This window comes from Aquarana catesbeiana, linkage group LG01 (genome assembly GCF_042186555.1).
Source record: "Aquarana catesbeiana isolate 2022-GZ linkage group LG01, ASM4218655v1, whole genome shotgun sequence".
In the NCBI taxonomy this organism is placed as follows: domain Eukaryota; kingdom Metazoa; phylum Chordata; class Amphibia; order Anura; family Ranidae; genus Aquarana; species Aquarana catesbeiana.
The window spans coordinates 768156974-768178095 of NC_133324.1; the positions used below are offsets into that span (position 1 = coordinate 768156974).

At 42.2% G+C, this 21122-nt stretch overlaps 1 protein-coding gene across 3 annotated transcripts in view; it reads right to left on the reverse strand.

Moving 5' to 3' along the window:
* Positions 1–21122, reverse strand: part of NEK1 (NIMA related kinase 1) — a 205843-nt gene that overhangs the window by 148758 nt on the left and 35963 nt on the right. For all 3 annotated transcript variants that reach the window (XM_073606279.1, XM_073606287.1, XM_073606272.1), the window contains exon 3: positions 618–715. In XM_073606279.1, the coding sequence (XP_073462380.1) occupies positions 618–715 (98 nt within the window). The remainder of the gene's footprint in view (positions 1–617; positions 716–21122) is intronic.

Consider the following 21122-nt stretch of genomic DNA (forward strand, 5'->3'; position numbering starts at 1 on the left):
GCACTGTTGGTAATTGGTGGGGACACACACACACACAGGATACCTTCGCTGCCATTGTGCTATTGTTGGGTGTCCAGTGCGTCCCTGTACCTTTAAGGAGAGGTGGGCTCCCTCCAGGCATACCTCCTCTTAATCTAATCCAATTCAGGAGACTCGCAAAATCATAGAGTTAGTACTGCAGTACACTGGGATGCCATGATGTGGCTGCTGCACTTATGCTTGTATCTGCAAATGTGTGCAAACTGAACCCCCTGATTTTAATGTGAACTGTTAGGCAGGACAATTCAGTATGTTGCAGGTTGGCATATGAGCTAGGAATTTTAGTTTATTGCTTTTTGAAAATTTAATTTGCTTGTTTATTCGAAAAGCGTAACTGAAGGATGAACCAAATATACATAGATCAAGCTTCGTTTTAAAAGAGAAGTTTGTTTTTTTTTATTCTGACTCCTCCCTACTGCTGAACTAAAACTAGCCCACCTTCCCAGATGAAAAAAGCACAATTCATGATTGCTGAAAAAAAACAAAAAAACGTTTCTTAGAGGATCTGAATAGGGTTTTGGTTTGTTGATATTTTTAAATATTTTCAAGCCATTAATTTGAAGCATTAACTGGTATACCTGGTCTTCTGAGAACAGAATTCCTTTCTGAGTATTGATTCGTTGAAACAGATCCCCTCCTTCACAATAGTCCATCACAATATACAGGCATCCACTCTCTGAAACAAAGGAAGAAGTTTTAACATAATTAGTCTTTCACTGAGAAGACCGGAAATATTATACCAAGTAATAGGATTACATTATCATCATCATCAATCAAGCTGGAAATTTCCATTAGTGTACTACAGTAAAAAAAATAAATAAATGAAAACACAAAAACACATTAATGAAGTATGACTCCAGGTCAGATGTGTATCATTTGGTCTCACAAATGTCATTAATGTTTCCACTAGCGTTCTATTAAGAGACTAAATATGCTAGAAAGTCCTAAGGCACAAAACATTTCTGCACAGAGCTGAATAGAGATCGATTCTCCTTGAATAACCTCATGTAAAACAAAAAAGCAACAGAGAATATATTTGGTAGGGACCGTTGCCTTTTCTGTTTCATTGCTGGAATCAGCAGAGATCAGCATTTCGGCCATTCAGAGAATAATTGAAGGTTTCAGATTTCAAAGTAAAAAGATGAAGGGTTGGAGGTTGATCATTAAAAACAACTATCAAACAGAAAAGTTGTAATGTAAACTTGGTACATTTCTCATTTTTATGAAACACCAAATCAAAGTACACAGGTTCAGCTTAATATGGGCCTAAGAATAGGGACTTATAAAATATAAAATTTGTTTATGTACCTCCTAAACCCAACTCCAGGGAGAACAAAATATTTTCTTGTGCTTACCTCCCACCCCTCTGCAATCCATCACAAAAGGTTTTACCTGGTAAAGTAAGATATACACACCCAAGTCTGCTGCCTGGGTTCTTCACTGCGGATACCACCTATTTGTGAAGGTCATCTCTAGCCGTCCAAGTCCCCTTGCAATAATGTCCCTCCTTTTCAGGATCCTGAGAGGTCCAGCCGCTGGAAAGCTAACAGGAAGGAGGAAGACCCCTGAAGAAGGAGCCCATCAGGTGAGGGAGTCAAGACCCAAAAGTCTTGTATTGGTGGGTATAGTCAAGTAAACAGAATATTTTTATTTTTTTATTACAGGGGGAGGAGTAAGAGGGAAGGAGTTTTTTTTTTTTTTTTGCCTGAAGTTGAGCCTTATAGTGGAACTGAAGTAAACAAATAAAATCTGTGTTTTTGGGGAAAAAAAAAAGCAAAAAAAAAAAAAAGCCAAGCATTCTACAAATAATGGGATTTTTGACTTACCATAAAATCCATTTTTCTGAGTTCATTGACAGACACAGCACTTCCTTATTCAGAACCATAGGGTTATACCGCCCCCTACAGGAGTAGGACACCAGGCAGAGATAAGACTTGGCTATGCCTATGGGCAGTCCTAGGTGGTATACAGCCCCCCCCCCCCCCGTTAAAGGTCCTTCAGTTTAGTAACAAGCAGTGTCAAAACTCCTTAGAGGAGTGGGTGCTGTGTCAATGAACTCCGAGAAATGGATTTTACGGTAAAAGTCAGAAAATCCCATTTTCTCTTTTGCTCATTGACAGGCACAGCGCTTCCTTATTCGGAACCATAGGGACATTCCAAAGCAGTGCCAAAACATGACGTGTGGGACAAAAAAAAAAAAAAAAAAATCAAGGCTAACACAAGAGCCAACCAGGTAACAGGAGCTCAACAACAACTTGAGCCCAACCTGAACAAAAACACCCACCCTCAAGAGGGTTAGGCCCTCTAAACAGCAGTCTGAAAAACCTTGCAGCCAAAAGAAGCATCCACAGATGCCATCATATCCACTTTGTATAACTTAGTGGAAGTGTGCACCGACGATCAAGTGGCCGCCTTGCAAACTTGCGCCCCTGCTGCCTGATGAAGGAAGGCCTGAGAAGCACTAAGCACCCAAGTAGAGAGTGCTCTAACAGGGAAAGGAGGAACCTGACCCCTGACAGAATAGGCCTGAGTCACCGTCTATCTGATCCATCAAGAAATGGTTGCAGAAGAAGCAGACAGCCCCTTTCTTGGCCTATCCGTCATCACAAACTGAGTCTGACCTCCGAAAAGACTCAGTGGCTGCCAAATACACCCGAACCACATCCAGGGTATGCAAGGCAAAATTCCCTAGGATGTTTCGACCTGGGGCACAGGGAAGGTGACATAATGTCTTCATTTAAATTGAAAAATCAGAGAGCACCTTAGGAAGGAATGATGGACAAAGGTGAAGAACCACCTTATCTTTGTGGACCACCAGGTAAGGGTTACAACAAGATAACTCCACCAGTTCCGACACCTTGTGAGTGGAGGTGATAACCACCAAAAAGGCCACCTTCTGAGAGAGTAAGCAGGGGAATCTCCCGAATATTTTCAAAGGGAGGCTTCTGGAGAACTGAAAGCACCAAGTTCAAATCCCATGGCGGTGGAGTCAGATGTCAAACCCCTTGGAAAAAATAAAAATAAATAAATAAATAACAGGCACCAGGGAGTGCGAGGCCAAGGGACGCTGAAAGAAGACCACCAAGGCCGAACCTGGCCCTTGATGGTACTCAAAGCCAGTTTCTGCTTGACACCCCGTTGAAGAAAGGTCAAAATCCGAGCCACCAAAAAGTAAAGAGGGTGAACTCCAATCTACTCACACCATGAAATGTACGCTTTCCACGTTCGGTGGTAGACTTCCTAGCCTTTAGCAGTGTCGTGACCACCTACTAGGGGTGCAAAGGATCGTCACCGATCCGTGATCTTAACGGTTCAATCTGTCCGGGTCGGCACACACGCGATCTGCGGAGCGCTCAGCTGCCTCGGCCTTAGGACAGGCCGCGGCTTCGGCCTAGCTCCGGAGCGGCAGCCATCTTGGTACACCCGACGGCGGCCTAGGTGAGCGGCACGCTGACGTCATCATCACCCGCCTCAACTGCAAGCAGACAATCGTAGGGGAGCTGTGGATATTGCAGTGGGGGGGGGGATGTGGCTCTAACAGTGGGGGGGGGGGGAGATGTGGATATTAGTGGGGGAGATGACGTGGATATTACAGTGGGGGAGATGACATGGATATTACAGTGGGGATGATGACGTGGATATTACAGTGGGGATGGAGATTGTGGATATTACAGTGTGGGAGATTGTGGATATTACAGTGGGGACTATATGGTGGTGGAATTTTCACAGGTTTTTGTAAATTCAATTTTTTTTTTTTGTTGATCCGAAAATGATCCGATCCGTGACTCCTGATCCGAGGAACGATCCGAACTGTGAGTTTTTTGATCCATTGCACCCCTACCACCTAGGCCAGCAAACCTCTATCCTTCAGCACCTGGCTTTCAACATCCAGGCAGTCAAAGCCAGCGACTGTAAAGCAGGATGGAAGATCAGCCCTTGGGACAGTAGATCCTCCCTGAGAGGCAGCCGCCAAGAGGGATCAGAGACCAGGTCCGCGTATCAAGACCGACAAGGCCAGTCCGGGGCCACTAGAATAACCGGAATCCCTTCAGTCTCAATCCTGTGCAAAAGCCGCGGCAGAAGCTTGAGAGGAGGAAAGGCGTAGATCAGATGATACTGGCCCACGAGGCTACCAGAGCGTCTGTGCCATCTGCCAGAGGATCACGTGACCTGGCCACAAACCCTCGGTACTTTACAGTTCAGCCAGGATGCCAACAGATCTACCTCGGGAGCGCCCCATCGGAGACATATCTGATAAAACATGTCTCATGAAGGGACCACTCCTCGTGGTCCAACACCTGTCGACTGAGGTAATCCACCTGCCAGTTTTCCACTAGTGGAATGTGGACGGTGGAGATGGCTGGAACAGAGCGTTCTGCCCACTGGAGGATGCCAGCTACTTCCAGGGCCGCTAAAACACTCTTTGTTCCTGGTTCCTGGTAATTGACATAGGCCACCACCATGGCATTGTCCGACTGAAACCGTACCAGGAGCCCAGGAAGTCGATCCGTCCAATGATCCAGACATAGTGTGATCGCCCAAAGTTCCAAGATGTTGATTGGTAGTCTGGATTCCTCCAGTGTCCCTCAGCAGAGCTCAGGCCCAGGACACCTCCCCACCCAGACAGGCTGGCATTGGTGGTGACCACTGCCAACTACAAGGGGAGAAAGGATTTGCCCTGCTGGAGAGCGAAGCCACCATACCAAGGACCCCCTGGTGTACTGGCTCAGCCGAATTGGATTGTTCAGAGACTCCAGACATCTGTCCCATTTCACCAGGATCTCCTTTTGCAGGGGTCTCGTATGGAACTATGCAAACGGAACCGCCTCAAAGATAGAGACCATCAGGCCCAGTACCCGCATGCAAGTCTGCAGGGAGGCCCACCTGCTGGACAGCAGTAGATGAATAGCAGCATGCAACTTCTGGAGTTAATCCAGGGGAAGGAACACTCTTGCCAGAGCGGAATCCAGAGTCAGGCCCAGATAATCCAATTTTCTGGCTGGAATCAGAGCAGATTTCTGGTAGTTTAGAAGCCAACCGAACTCTGTCAGAGTCTGAATAGTGAACTTCATGTCGCCCAGTAGAGTAGCAGAGGACTCCTCTCGCAGAAGGAGGTCATCCAGGTAGCCTAGAACTGCAACCCCTCGCTGATGCAGCAACGCCAGAACCGGGCCAACATTGCTGTGAAGACCCGAGGAGCAGGGGCGAGACCAAAAGGGCAATGCTACGAACGGATAGTGTTCCTTTCCCACAGCAAAACTGAGGAATAGCCGGTGTTGGACACATATTGGAATGTGCAGGTAAGCATACTTGATGTCGCTAGAAGCAAGAAAGTCCTAGATGAAGGGATGCCACCACAGTGCGAAGGGACTCCATTCTGAACTTCCGAACCCGCACAAAGCAGTTCAGGGCCTTGAGGTCCAGAATTGGGCACACTGTGTCCTATTTCTTTGGGACTGTGAACAGATTTAACCACTTCAATACCCAGCCATAGTCAAATGACGTCCAAAGATGGGATCTCCCATCCTGGGTGGACGTCATATGACGGCCTCGGCTTTCCGATCGGGGTACCATTGTGTCCCTTAGGAGGCAGCCGTTCCCCGATGGGGGTATTGAAACGGCGGCGGAGCGTCGGACCTGTCACAATGCAGAGCGGCACTGGGAAGCGGCGTGCACGGTGCCTCCGGTGGCGCGCAGAGCGGTGATCGGGGCTGAGGCTTTTCCCTTGGATACAGCCCCGATCACTGTAGCCAGTGAGATGGCTCTTCATCACGTGACCGGCTGTGTCCAATCACAGCCGGTCACTAATGTAAACAAATACAGTGTAACTGCTGTTGCTGGGCTCTTCTCCTCACACACCGATCCAGTGTGAGGATAAGAGATCAGCTAACAGTGAGTTACCTATACATATATGTACTACTGTGCCCAGATTGCCCCCCCTAAATAAAGAGTACCTGTCATCTGGAGCACCTGTGCATCAGAAGTACCTGCCACCTCACCACCTGCCACCAGAGTACCTGCCACCTCACCACCTGCCACCAGAGTACCCGCCACCTCACCACCTGCCACCAGAGTACCCGCCACCTCATCACCTGCCACCAGAGTACCCGCCACCTCATCACCTGCCACCAGAGTACCTGCCACCTCATCACCTGCCACCAGAGTACCTGCCACCAGAGTACCCGCCACCAGAGTACCCGCCACCAGAGTACCCGCCACCTCACCACCAGAGTACCTGCCACCTCCCCACCGGCCACCAGAGTACCTGCCACTAGAGTACCTGCCACCTCACCACCTGCCTGAGCACCTGCCACCTCACCAGAGTACCCGCCACCTCACCACCTGCCACCAGAGTACATACAGCCAGTCAGCCACTATGTCCAGAAAGGTGTACACCCCAAAAGAGGCATACCAAATACTCAGTCTGACCAATGAGAGCAACGGGGAGCTCTCACCACTCAGTTCTGATTCAGATTCTGGTTCTGGTTCCGAACATGAGCCCTCCGAAGGCAGCACATCAGGATCCGAATCAGAGGAGGAAGCAGTCCGTCCAAAAAAATGACGGTCTGAACACCAGGCAGCTACCAGCAGTGCCAGCGGCGGTAGACCCCAGGAGGAGGGGCCCAGTACAAGCGTTGCTAGACCGCAGGAGGAAAGGCCCAGCACAAGTGCACGCCAAAGAAGTAGGGCCCAAACCCAGCTTCCAGATGCCTTGGCAAACCCATTGTGGCTGCCTTCTACCACAGGGTCAGCCACGATCCCCCCTTTTACAGCACAGCCAGGTGTGCAGGTCAACACTGCAGGTTTTTCCCAAATGGATTTTTTAAATGTATTTTTCCCTAAAATCGTGGACCAAACTAATCTCTTTGCCCAACAATTCACTGCAACCAACCCCAGCTCCAGCTATGCCCGCCCTTTTGAATGGAGACCCCTAACAGTAGTGGAGTTAAAATTGTTTTTTAGGCCTAACCCTCAACATGGGGCTTACAAAAGAAATGAAATGCATAAGTATTGGTCGATCAAACCCATCCACCATATGCCAATTTTTTCATCGGCCATGTCCAGGTCCCGATACGAAATCATAATGCGCTTCTTGCATTTCAGTGACAACTCACAGTGCCCCCCCCGAAATCACCCAAACTTTGACAAACTATATAAAGTTCGCCCCTAATTAAATTTTTTTTCCCAGAAGTTTTTGTCCCTGACAAAAATATATCTGTGGGCGAATCCCTGGTGCATTTCACAGGCCGGCTGGGAATCAAGCAATATATCCCCAGTAAGAGGGCGAGGTACGGCTTGAAGCTTAACAAGCTTTGTGAAAGCGCCACCGGTTATGTGCACTTATTCCGCGTGTATGAAGGCAAAGATTCCCAGCTCCAGCCCCCCCGAGTGTCCCTCGTACATGGGAATAAGTGGAAAAACTGTTTGGGAGTTGGCATTCCCAGTCCTCCAAAAGGGGTACCATAATTTACATGGATAACTATTATACTAGTTTGCCCCTTCTCCGCCACCTATATCTAAAACAAACTTTGGCCTGTGGTACAACAAGAAAAAACCGAAAGGGCTTCCCACAGCATCTTGTCACCACAACCATTTAACGAACGAAGAAGTGTTGGCTGTGAAGTGGAGGGATAGGAAAGATGTGTACATCATGTCCACTATCCACAATGACACCTCGGTGGAACTTCACAGAAGACGCGGTACCGTTCGCAAGCCTTCCTGTATCACTGAGTACAATACATACATTGGGGGGGGGTGGATTTAAATGATCAATTGTTGCAGCCCTATCTTTCAACAAGAAAATCCCTCTTCTGGTACAAAAAAGTTGCAATTTATTTTTTTCATTTGGCCCTTTTAAATTCTTTCATCATCTACCCAAAATCAACATAAACACCCACCACCTTCATAAAGTTTGTTGAAGACATTGTCACTGCCCTGATGTATCCCCCCCCAGAAAGCATTCACTCCGATTCTGTCAGCAGACTACATGAGCGCCATTTCCCGGACCATATTCCACCAACAGTATCCGGAAGCCGAAAAAAATGTCGGGTGTGCACCAAAAAAGGAATTAGGAAAGATACCAGCTTCCATTGTCCCGACTGTCCCTCCCAACCTGGCCTTTGCATCGGAGAATGCTTCAAGCGATATCACACTCTGGAAAATTATTAGTCCATATTTCTAATACTGCCATTTCCCCGTTTTTAATTTGTGTCCTGAATATTTCCCTTTCTCAACCAGCCATATCATTGCCTTCCATGTGAACCGACCCTGGCCCGTTTCTCGACTAAGCCTCTGCCTACCATCTGCATTGTTTTTCTGCCATGTTTTTGCCTTTCACGAGAACTGACCCTGGACTGTGTCGACTATGCCTCTGCCTACCGTCTATTTCTGCCTTTTACCTGCACTGACCTCGGCCTGTTGACCATGTTTTTGCCTGCCTCTTGGATTGATCTTTCACCCTGCTACACAGGGGTCTCACATATGTGAGGGGCTCCAGAATAGTGTTCGGAGTTCAGAAAACCAGTTTTTGGTTTTCTGTGTTCCCATAACAGGGTCTGGTTGCCCGGAGGCTTCAAAACGATTTGGGTGGGAGAAGCCTCTACCCCTGTCCCCATTCTTTCCTGAACGATGCCCTAAGCTTGATGGTACTGCCTGCTCCCTGGACAAATATTCTGGCTGTGCTGACCATACCTCTGCCTGCTGCATGTACTAACTATGGACAGTATTCCTGCCTGCTGCATGGACGATCCTTTTGCTGCTGCTGACCACATCCCTGCCTGCTATCCAGACTAATGCTTTGGCTGTGCTGACATCTCTACCTGTACTGACTATTCCTGCCTGCTGCCTGTTTTGCTGTCGCTGTCCACGTTCCTGCCTGCTGCCTGGACCTTCTCTGTGGACCACTGCACTGCTAAAACTGTAGGTAATCTTTTCTTTACCCTTTACTCAGAATGTATTTTGGTTTGTAATTGGTATGTACAGTACATGCTATGTGTTAGAAATATGAAGGGCCTTTAACAATGTGATAGGTTGGCAGGTATTTGTGTGTAATGTATGCTCCTAGAACAACTGACAGTGCTACTTGGATGTTGGGCCTCTGTATGTGGCCAGGCTGTGTAAAAGTCTCACACATGTGGTATCGCCATACTCGGGAGGAGAAGCAGAATGTATTTTGGGGTGTCAGTTTTGCTATGTACATGCTATGTGTTGGAAATATCTTATAAAATGGACAACTTTGTATTAAAAAAAGTGTTTTCATTTTTTTCCCACATATTCCAAAAACTACTGGAAAAAAAATGAACCGTTCAAAAGACTCATTATGCCTCATAGATTATACGTTGGGGTGTTAGCTTTCCAAAATGGGGTCATTTTGTGGCCGTTTCCATTGACCTGGTGCTCCAGGGCCTTCAAAAGTGTGATAGGTTGTCATCAAATGAGATGTGCAATTTATGCTCGTAAAACGCCTAACGGTGCTAGTTGGATGTTAGACCTCTGTATGTGGCCAGGCTGTGTAAAAGTCTCACACATGTGGTATCAGTATACTCAGGAGGAGTAGCAGAATGTATTTTGGGGTGTCATTGCAAGTATGCATGTGCTGTGTGAGAAATAACTTTCTGTGACAATTTTGTGCAAAAAAAAAAAAAAAAATTTCCAAGAATTGTGGAAAAAAAATTACAACTTCAAAAAACTCACCATGCCTCTTACTAAATACCTTGGAATGTCTGCTTTCCAAAAAGGTGTAATTTGGGGGGTATTTGTACTTTCCTGGCTTGTTAGGGCCTCAAGAAATTAGGTAGGCCTTCAGTACATCAGGTGTGATCAGATGTGATCATTTTTCAATGATTTGCACCATAGCTTGTAGACTCTAACTTTCACAGAGACCAAATAATATACACCAATTTGGGTTATTTTTACTAAAGATATGTAGCAGTATACATTTTGGCCCAAATTTATGAAGAAAAATTACTTATTTGCAAAATTTTACAATAGAAACTAAAAAAAAAAAGTGTTTTTTTTTTCCAAAAATTTCTCTTTTTTCGCTTATATTGCAAAAAATAAAAAAAAAGCAGTGATTAAATACCACCAAAAGAAAGCTATGTTTGTGAGGAAAAAAATGATAAATATTTGGTTTGGGTACAGTGTAGCATGACTGAGTAATTGTCATTCAAAGTGTGAGAGCGCTGAAAGCTAAAAATTGGTCTGGGAAGGAAGGGTGTATAAAAGCCCTGTATTGAAGTGGTTAAATATAACCCCTGAAAACGTTTAACGCTGGAACTGGGACAATCACCCCTGCAGGTCTTGCAAACAGCCTGGGGACAGACGCACATTGGAAGGGAAAAATCTTTTTCGGGGAGACAAGACCGGAACTCTATATTGTAACCGGACAGAAATCACTTTGTGGACCTACTTGTCGTTTATTAAAAGGAGGTCCACGGGCCCGGAAACCAAAGACATCCCACCCCTGGAGAAGAACGCTCTCGGCTTGCCAGACCAAGGTCGCTTGGAATCTCCTGAGGAGGGCTTGAATTACTTTGAAACCTTGTCAATGGACCCTGAGGGACGAAAAAATTGTGTGCCATGAAGGAAGGGCCACGTCTGCGACGAGGCTCCTTCCCTTTTTAGACTGTGGAAGAAAGGTACTCTTCCCCCCGTGACACCCTTAATGAGGTCATCCAGGGTAGCCCCAAAAAAAGATTGCCTTGAAAGTGCAAATCAGTCAGAGCTTTTTTTTTTTTTTTTTTTTTTTGAAGTCTGGTCCTCAGATCAACACTTAAGCCACAATACACGCCTAACTAAACACCACTGCTGAAACAGACAGCTTAGAGATCAAGGGAGCTGAGTCCAAGGAGGCATCACAGACAAACTGCAGCCCCTGGAACTGATCCACCAATTCAGCAAAGGCAGGGGGAATCTGCTCACCCTCCAGATCACGGTGCAACAGCTTTGCCCACTCCATTTGCGTTTGTGACATCAGGGCAATGGCTAAGACTGACCTAAGCACCGAACCCGCAATAGTGAACATAGTGCGGGCCAGAGACTCCACTTTTCTGTCAACCAGATCTTTAAAAAGGCGGAGATTCTTCTACCGGAATCATGGTTGCTTTGCTCAACCTAGAGACAGGGGGATCCGCCACTGGTGGAGTCGTCCACTTCTTGAGGAGGCTCTCCTCAAAGGGGTACCTCACAGCAAAGCGTTTTGGGACCACAAAGGGACGTTTTGGACGTTCCCAATCTTTATAGACAAATGAGTCAAAATAGGAGGGGTAAGGAAACACTTTTGCCGTGCGAGACGTTTTGTGGGTGCCAAAGGGCACCAGCACCTCCACCGCATCCGGGTCACCAGGAGGACCCATAAGGATCACCAACCACAGGGAGAGAGGGTCTGAGGGAAGGAGGGGAATGCGCAGGTCCAACCGACCCAGGGAGGGGCCTGCGTCCACCCCAAACCTATCGAAGGGGAGGGGGGGGACATGTACTCACCATACCAGGAACAGGGTGGGCTCTGCTCCAGACAGAACCTCCTCACCATCGAAATGGGGGGGCTGTCGGCCAGGAGGAATGCTGCAACTCAGGCCGAGACCCGGTCGTATGCGACCCCACGAGGCGTTTAACTCGCTGGCCAGCCCCCGTCCAGCGGCCGACCTAGCACAGAGCTGTGGTCTGCATACGCTCGCTGGCCAGACTGGGGGGGGGGGGACCACTGGATCTAGAAATCCAGCCCGTCGCCCAGTCCGGCAGTTGTTTGTAGATTTCACAAGAAAAAAGGATTTGGTTACAATAGAAAAAAAAATTGCCAGGACCAGAAATTACAGCAGGAAACTGACTAGGCAGAAAAAAAAAAAACTGAAGCCTATAGCAGAGAGGGGGGATGTATACCACCTAGGACTGCCCATAGGCATAACCAAGTCTTTTTTCTGCCTAGTGTCCTACTCCTGTAAGGGGCGGTATAACCCTATGGTTCTGAATAAGGACGTGCCGTGTGTCAATGAACGGAAGATAATTTTTTTTTCCCATACACTACATGTGGCATATGCATAGTGCAGTGTACACCCACAATTTATTATCAGGATCTGTAAGACACAGAGAATGGAGTTTAATGCCAGAAGGATGCAACTCCTGCAGGCGTTACATCATCATTACTAAGTAAAAACCAAGCGCTGATGTGGATACATTTGAATATATACAAATGAACGTGCCTAAAAAGGTATATTAAGTAAAATTAAGTACTGTGATTAGATCAATAAATTAAAGCTGCTATCAATACACGGTGATCAGATTCCCAAAAGATAAAATTGTAAGTATAAAATTGATGCGCTCTAAAATGTGACCAATGTGCAGAAAAAAAAACTATAGCAAAATTGCTTAAATATATAAATATTGCATATAAACCTAAAATGTAAAGATATAAATGATTCTGGTGCTAATACATGTATTTAAATTCCCCATAGAAATGTTCCACAAACTAGTGATGTGACGGTGAATAAAGATTATTGAAACACTCTGAAAATAAAAATTATCCCAGCGGAGATAAGTTTTTAGGAGAAATAAAAGTAATTAAACAATTCCTTCCCTTAATCCAATTGATTGATTCATTGGGTTAAATCGTTTGTTTCAGGATATTTGGTTTTTCTTGCATCCCACTTCAGCCATAATACTGCTGGTAATTCGCTTCTCAGGGTAAAGATTTATGTAAGACAAGCAAAAAGATATATCATTGTGCAGTGAACTTGTGAAATAGTACACAAGCAAACAGCTATAAGAGATACACTCACATACGCCCGGTATATTAAAGGCATTCAGGCATGCAGATTGCAGTCAGCCGCTGTGGACGAGGTTTCCCATAGAGAAACCGCTGCTGTTAAACTCAAGATGTATTGCAGCACTGAACGTCCTAAGCTCCTTCCACGCGTTGCGTCACTGGCACGTGACTTTCTCAAGGATAAACACAGGAAGCCATGGCCTCTGTATTTGAGTCCTATGGGATTGTGGTTACCATGGAGACAGCGCTGTGTTCATTGGATTATCATACTGCTTACTGCTACTACTGACATGTAAATATTTAGGCTTAAGCCATATTTAATTGTTACAAAATATTTAAAAAAGGAACATATATTTATAATCACAGGTTTGGATCAGGAAAAAACAGCTATAAGTAAAAATTAGAACAGAAAGGAAAAAACGTAAATGTAGACATAAGTTATATGATCACAAACTCCCTCCAGTGGTAGAGAATGTTACTACACACTTAATGTTTAAACATCAAAAATAGTATGACTTTCCATACTGAGATACAAAGTAACATCCCTGGTACGTGAGTATGATTCCACAAGGCAAATAACCCATGATCAACACTGTGTAGTTACTAGCAACATTGTACATAAGCCAGTACACTACACCATCCAATAACTAATAATATTTGGCTGCATATGTTACGCCACTAGTTTAACAATGCAACAATGTTTCAAAAAAATAAAAAAAATTAAAGAATTAAAAAAATTATTTAAAATACATAATTGGCTATATGCGCAACACAGGTTATCACTACTATAAACCAATTAGCATACAATATGCATATCAAACAATAAAAATTAATATAATAAGATTAATATGATAAAAATATAGAATTCCTTAGGTAAAAAGACATAAACCTAGATACAATTCATTATCATGTAAGGAAGTTTAAATTAATGTATAGTTTAGTATATTAGATGACGATGAGAATGAATAATATTTATTACACTAATTATTAAGATAAAAACAATAAAAATAAAATATTTTAAAATTACAGTAAAAATAAATCTTGAGAATATTACGGAATATTAAAAATCTGATATGAAGCAATTGAGATCAAATTCTATGTTCAAGCCGTTCGGCGCAAGAGTACCCATCTCAAATATCCATTTTGACTCGTTTTTACTGAGTTCCCTTATCTTGTTTGAGCCTCTCCAATGTGGTTTGTATTTCTGAATTGCCCAAAATTTCAATTGTTTAGGGTCACTATTGTGGTGCGTAGCAAAATGCTTGGAGACATTATGCTTAGGGAAAGCTTTTTTGATGCTCTGAATATGTTCCCTTATGCGCTTCCACATAGGCCTCTTAGTTCTGCCAATATATTGCAGTGAGCATGCGCATTGCAAAACATATACTACTCCTTCCGTCCTACACGATATGAAGTCCTTAATAGTGTGTTCATTGCCGGTGCTTGTTGCTGTAAACTTATTACACTTCTGCCCATTTTGTTGAGTATTTATGCAAGCGTAGCACCTTTTGCAGGAGAAGAAACCTTTCCCCTGAAAGGAGGATAGTTCTGTCAATCTTTTGGGAGGTTCCGGGACATTCTTGGCTATTAGATCCCTTAATGTTGGAACTCGCCTATAAATGAAGCGAGATTTAACCGGTAAAATATTAGAGCGTTTTATCTGATTTTAAAAGAGGCGAGTATTTTCTGATAATTCTTTCCATTTTCTTATGTTGAATACTATAGTTCATTATCAGGGGTATATCATTATTAACTTTATTATCTTTAATTTTATCTTGAATCAGTAGCTCCCTTAGGGTTTGATTAATCTCCTGGATTTTTTCTGATATAAATTCCTTGCTATATCCTTTTTCTTCAAACTTTTTTCCCATCAATTGTGCCCGTTTTAAATATTCTTTATTGTCTGAGCAGTTTCTTCTTAGCCGTATAAATTGTCCCTTTGGGATATTGATAAGCCATGGTTCATAATGACAACTATTCACTGGTATATAGCTATTCCTCTCCACTGGTTTGAAAAACGTTTTAGTACTAATGGAATCATTTTCTAGCTGTATTTCTAAATCTAAAAAGTGAACTGTTTTTTCACTTATCTCATATTCAAGCTTGATATTTTTTGATTGGTATTTAATTGATTAAAAACTGTACTAGACTAGATTCGTCACCTTTCCATATTACTATACAGTCATCAATGAACCTTTTATACAGCACCATATTGTCTGGGGTATTTGAGAAGATTACGTCATCCTCCCACTTGGCCATAAAAACATTGGCCACACTTGGAGCATACTTGGCTCCCATTCCAATCCCGGTTAATTGTCTGTAATAGTTGTCCTTATAGCAAAAATAATTATGCTGTATTCCAAACGCCAGGCTTCTCAAAATAAATCTTTTTTGCTTGGATATAAAAAAGGTAGCTGAATTTGTCCATAGCCCATTTAGATGCTTCTATTGCATCACTGTGATCAATTACTGTATACAGCGAAGCTACATCAGCGGTTGCAACGATATATTTTTTATCTCGTTTTAAGTCAAGGGTATCCAATATTTGTATCAAATGTTTCGCGTCTCTCAGGAATGCTCTAGTTTGAGGTACTAACGGCTGTAAAAATTTATCAACATATTCACCTAGCCTGGCATTGATAGATTGAATACCATTCATGATGGGTCTGCCCGGCGGTTGTTCTAAGTTTTTGTGTATTTTCGGCACGGTGTAGATGATGGGTACTCTACAAGTGTCAGGCAGTAAATATTTGGACTCTTTTTTGTTTAGGATCTTTTTACTGGCTCCTTTCAAGATTAAATCTGATAATTCCCGTTTGTACTCCCTTGTTGGATTGCCATTAAGTTTGATATAAGTATTTGTATCGCTTAGTTGTCCTAATAGCTCCATATTGTAATATTCTTTGGATAATACCACAATTGCTCCCCCTTTGTCCGCAGGTCTCACTACAATTTCCTTATTTTGTTCTAGCCATTTGATACCTGTTTGTATATTATTGGGTTCAGATATTTTCTTGTATTTTAATTGTTCAAGTTCTTGTGTCACCATTCTGTTAAAGACTTGAATATGCTCATTATTCAGCACCGGTGGGTTAAACAATGATCTGTTTCTGAGATTGATGTGAGTAATTCCTCTTGAGGCTTCTGTTTCCAAATTATGAATACTGGGAGGTTTAGATAACATGTATTTCTTGATGTTCAGCTTTCTGGTATACTTTTGTATATCAATAAACATTTGAAATTTATCAAGATTTCTTGTGGGGGCATATTTTAGACCTTTGTCTAATGTAGCAAGTTCAGCTCTCGTTAGTTCTATTCCACTAAGATTATATATGCCTTCTCCTAATATTCTCTTTTTCTTTTGGACTTTCCGTCCTGCTCTGCATCCCCTTTTCTGTTTGGGCTTCTTTCTCTGTTGTGATGTTCTTGTTTGGGGGGAGGGTCTTCGTTTCGGCGATATTCTAAAAAAAAGACCTTGATTGCTCCTCATCATTATATTCCCTTAGCGGTTCATACCTGTTAGTATGAATTGGGCTTCTTGTAGGTTCATGCCTAGATTGTTCATATACTCCTCCTTCATTCCTATTCCGGTTGGATTGATAGTCCCGAGATTCTTCTCCATTTGTATTATGTTGGTGTTCCCTTTGCTGATTTCTTTCAGGGTTCTGGTAATAATCTCTTGATTCATTTCTGTGTGTATTTTGATAATAATCCCTTGATTCAGTCCTGTAATTATTGGTTTGGTACTCTCTTGGTTGCTGATAATAGTGTGCCTGGTCCACATAGCCAGTATTCCTTCTATTATCTCCCCGATAATATTGTGGAGCATTCATGCGATTATTAGGTGATTGGTATGGTTTTGAATAATTGTGTGGTGACTGATATGGTCTGTTGTTTCTTTTATTACCATTATTTTTCCAATAAGGTCTTCTAGGAGACTTATTTTTTATTCTATTTTTCCACCAAGGCTTTGGGGTTCTTGGGCCATCATCATCCCTATAGATTCTACTTTGTTCTATTTCTGGTTGTCTTTCATATTTCAAACCATCAGGTGGGCTATGGACAAATTCAGCCACCTTATATCCAAGCAAAAAAGATTTATTTTGAGAAGCCTGGCGTTTGGAATACAGCATAATTATTTTTGCTATAAGGACAACTATTACAAACAATTAACCGGGATTGGAATGGGAGCCAAGTATGCTCCAAGTGTGGCCAATTTTTTTATGGCCAAGTGGGAGGATGACGTAATCTTCTCAAATACCCCAGACAATATGGTGCTGTATAAAAGGTTCATTGATGACTGTATAGTAATATGGAAAGGTGACGAATCTAGTCTAGTAGGCGAGTTCCAACATTAAGGGATCTAATAGCCAAAAATGTCCCGGAACCTCCCAAAAGATTGACAGAACTATCCTTTCAGGTGAAAGGTTTCTTCCCCTGCAAAAGGTGCTACGCTTGCATAAATACTCAACAAAATGGGCAGAAGTGTAATAAGTTTACAGCAACAAGCACCGGCAATGAACACACTATTAAGGACTTCATATCGTGTAGGACGGAAGGAGTAGTATATGTTTTGCAATGCGCATGCTCACTGCAATATATTGGCAGAACTAAGAGGCCTATGTGGAAGCACATAGGGGAACATATTCAGAACATCAAAAAAGCTTTCCCTAAGCATAATGTCTCCAAGCATTTTGCTACGCACCACAATAGTGACCCTAAACAATTGAAATTTTGGGCAATTCAGAAATACAAAACCACATTGGAGAGGCTCAAACAAGATAAGGGAACTCAGTAAAAACGAGTCAAAATGGATATTTGAGATGGGTACTCTTGCGCCGAACGGCTTGAACATAGAATTTGATCTCAATTGCTTCATATCAGATTTTTAATATTCCGTAATATTCTCAAGATTTATTTTTACTGTAATTTTAAAATATTTTATTTTTATTGTTTTTATCTTAATAATTAGTGTAATAAATATTATTCATTCTCATCGTCATCTAATATACTAAACTATACATTAATTTAAACCTCCTTACATGATAATGAATTATATCTAGGTTTATGTCTTTTTACCTAAGGAATTCTATATTTTTATCATATTAATCTTATTATATTAATTTTTATTGTTTGATATGCATATTGTATGCTAATTGGTTTATAGTAGTGATAACCTGTGTTGCGCATATAGCCAATTATGTATTTTAAATAATTTTTTTAATTCTTTAATTTTTTTATTTTTTTGAAACATTGTTGCATTGTTAAACTAGTGGCGTAACATATGCAGCCAAATATTATTAGTTATTGGATGGTGTAGTGTACTGGCTTATGTACAATGTTGCTAGTAACTACACAGTGTTGATCATGGGTTATTTGCCTTGCGGAATCATACTCACGTACCAGGGATGTTACTTTGTATCTCAGTATGGAAAGTCATACTATTTGATGTTTAAACATTAATAGGGCGTACACACGGTCGGACTTTGTTCGGACATTCCGACAACAAAATCCTAGGATTTTTTCCGACGGATGTTGGCTCAAACTTGTCTTGCATACACACGGTCACACAAAGTTGTCGGAAAATCCGATCGTTCTGAACGCGGTGACGTAAAACACGTACGTCAGGACTATCAATGGGGCAGTGGCCAATAGCTTTCATCTCTTTATTTATTCTGAGCATGCGTGGCACTTTGTACGTCGGATTTGTGTACACACGGATTTTGTTGTCGGAAAATTTTATCTCCTGCTCTCCAACTTTGTGTGTCGGAAAATCCGATGGAAAATGTCCGATGGAGCCCACACACGGTCGAAATTTCCGACAACACGCTCCGATCGGACATTTTCCATCGGAAAATCCGACCGTGTGTACGGGGCATTAGTGTGTAGTAACATTCTCTACCACTGGAGGGAGTTTGTGATCATATAACTTATGTCTACATTTACGTTTTTTACTTTCTGTTCTAATTTTTTACTTGTAGCTGTTTTTTCCTGATCCAAACCTGTGATTATAAATATATGTTCCTTTTTTAAATATTTTGTAACAATTAAATATGGCTTAAGCCTAAATATTTACATGTCAGTAGTAGCAGTAAGCAGTATGGTGATCCAATGAACACAGCGCTGTCTCCATGGTAACCACAATGCCATAGGACTTAAATACAGAGGCCGTGGCTTCCTGTGTTTATCCTTGAGAAAGTCACGTGCCAGTGACGCAATGCGTGGAAGGAGCTTAGGACGTTCAGTGCTGCAATACATCTTGAGTTTAACAGCAGCGGTTTCTCTATGGGAAACCTCGTCCACAGCGGCTGACTGCAATCTGCATACCTGAATGCCTTTAATATACCGGGCGTATGTGAGTGTATCTCTTATAGCTGTTTGCTTGTGTACTATTTCACAAGTTCACTGCACAATGATATATCTTTTTGCTGGTCTTACATAAATCTTTACCCCGAGAACCGAATTACCAGCAGTATTATGGCTGAAGTGGGATGCAAGAAAAACCAAAATATCCTGAAACAAATGATTTAACCCAATTTATTTCTCCTAAAAACTTATCTCCGCTGGGATAATTTTTATTTTCAGAGTGTTTCAATAATTTTTATTCACCGTCACATCACTAGTTTGTGGAACATTTCTATGGGGAATTTAAATACATGTATTAGCACCAGAATCATTTATATCTTTATATTTTAGGTTTATATGCAATATTTATATATTTAAGCAATTTTGCTATAGTTTTTTCTGCACATTGGTCACATTTTAGAGCGCATCAATTTTATACTTACAGTTACGTCAGCATTGGCTGCCCAACAGCAAAGCAGGGTGGTGGCAGAGGACAGAATGACACGAGGACTGTAGACATCATACTGTTGAAAGAGAACACTCTAGCAGGTAAATGTGCCATAATGTGTAAGTATGCTGTACATACTTACACATTATGGCAATAACCAACCCACTACAGAAATAGTTAAAGTGGTTGTAAACCCCATTCATGAAATCTGACCTGGGTACATATCTGTAGTGTTTACTTATCTCTCGCCAAAGCACTAAGTTCCCTGTATTTCTGTTCCTCCATTATCAGCATGACACCTTCTGACAAGATCTCAGACACAGGAGATAAAAAGCGTCTGGAAATTTGTGTTGGGGAAGGAACTTAGAGATAGATAAGAAGAGAGCTTGTCTATTCAGACTGCAGCTCTGCAAGTTTATTTATTCCTCTGCCTATGTAGAGTGGGGGGGGTGCCTTTCCTCCAATCAGCTTTTACACAGTGTATGCCCAGACTCCCCACCCACTGCTGAAACAGGAAGAAAGATTTCTAACATGATGTGAACTTTCTAAAAAGTGTATAAAGCTAAAGACAGCAGATAGACATGTAAAACTTATGTAGGGAGATTTGTTTTAACTCTGTGCATCATCTGAGGCTATTCACTTCATTGTGAATAGGAGAGGGTTTACATCCACTTTAAGCTTTGCCTAAAGCTCTAGCACATACATACGTCCTATGAGCCAGAGCAATTTTTGCATTACAGCTACAGGGCCTACCAATTCAGTAATAACAATGTATTTATTCAAGATGCCAAATGTTTTTTGTTTGCCTTCAAAAGAGAAGATATATTTGTAAAACAGCTATGAGTATATTTATAAAGCAAATCTGAGATTTACTAGTCACTGGTGATGAATCGTCCAGATAGAGAAAAATATCTCTATTATATTATATTATAATATATATACACACACTGTACTCAAGAAAAAAGTAAAAAAGAGGGACGAGGAAGGTTTAGATAGATAGATATATATAGATAGAGATAATAGCAGGCATCTTGGAGTGTGCAAAAAATAAAATCGCACACCAAAGCAAAGTATTCATATCCAGCTCACAAAAAAATATATATATTATATATGAGACTTGGAATGAATAATTGTCAAATAATATTTTGCTCTGCCTTTGATTCGTGCAAATCAGGTCCAATCTTACCTTGCCAGCAAGTATCTACTCTATGCATCAGAAAATTACCAAAATTTGGTTTTCTGATGTTGCATTTTTTTATGCAAATAATATTTCCTACCACCAGCACCATATAATGGGGTACTGACAAGTATAGAGCCTTAACCAGAAACAATTGAGATAGAAAGCTGTAAATTGCAGGATGTACTGGCCAATTTGTCTATAATGGTGCAAAAATCAACTACCTATGATTTTAACTTATCTTTCCTTTTTAGATCCAAAGTGATCATGGCAGTACCTCCAAAAAAATAAATAAATAAAAAATCTATTTGAAAGAGCATAGGACCATAACAAAGTTCCTGTTTCTCCAAGGG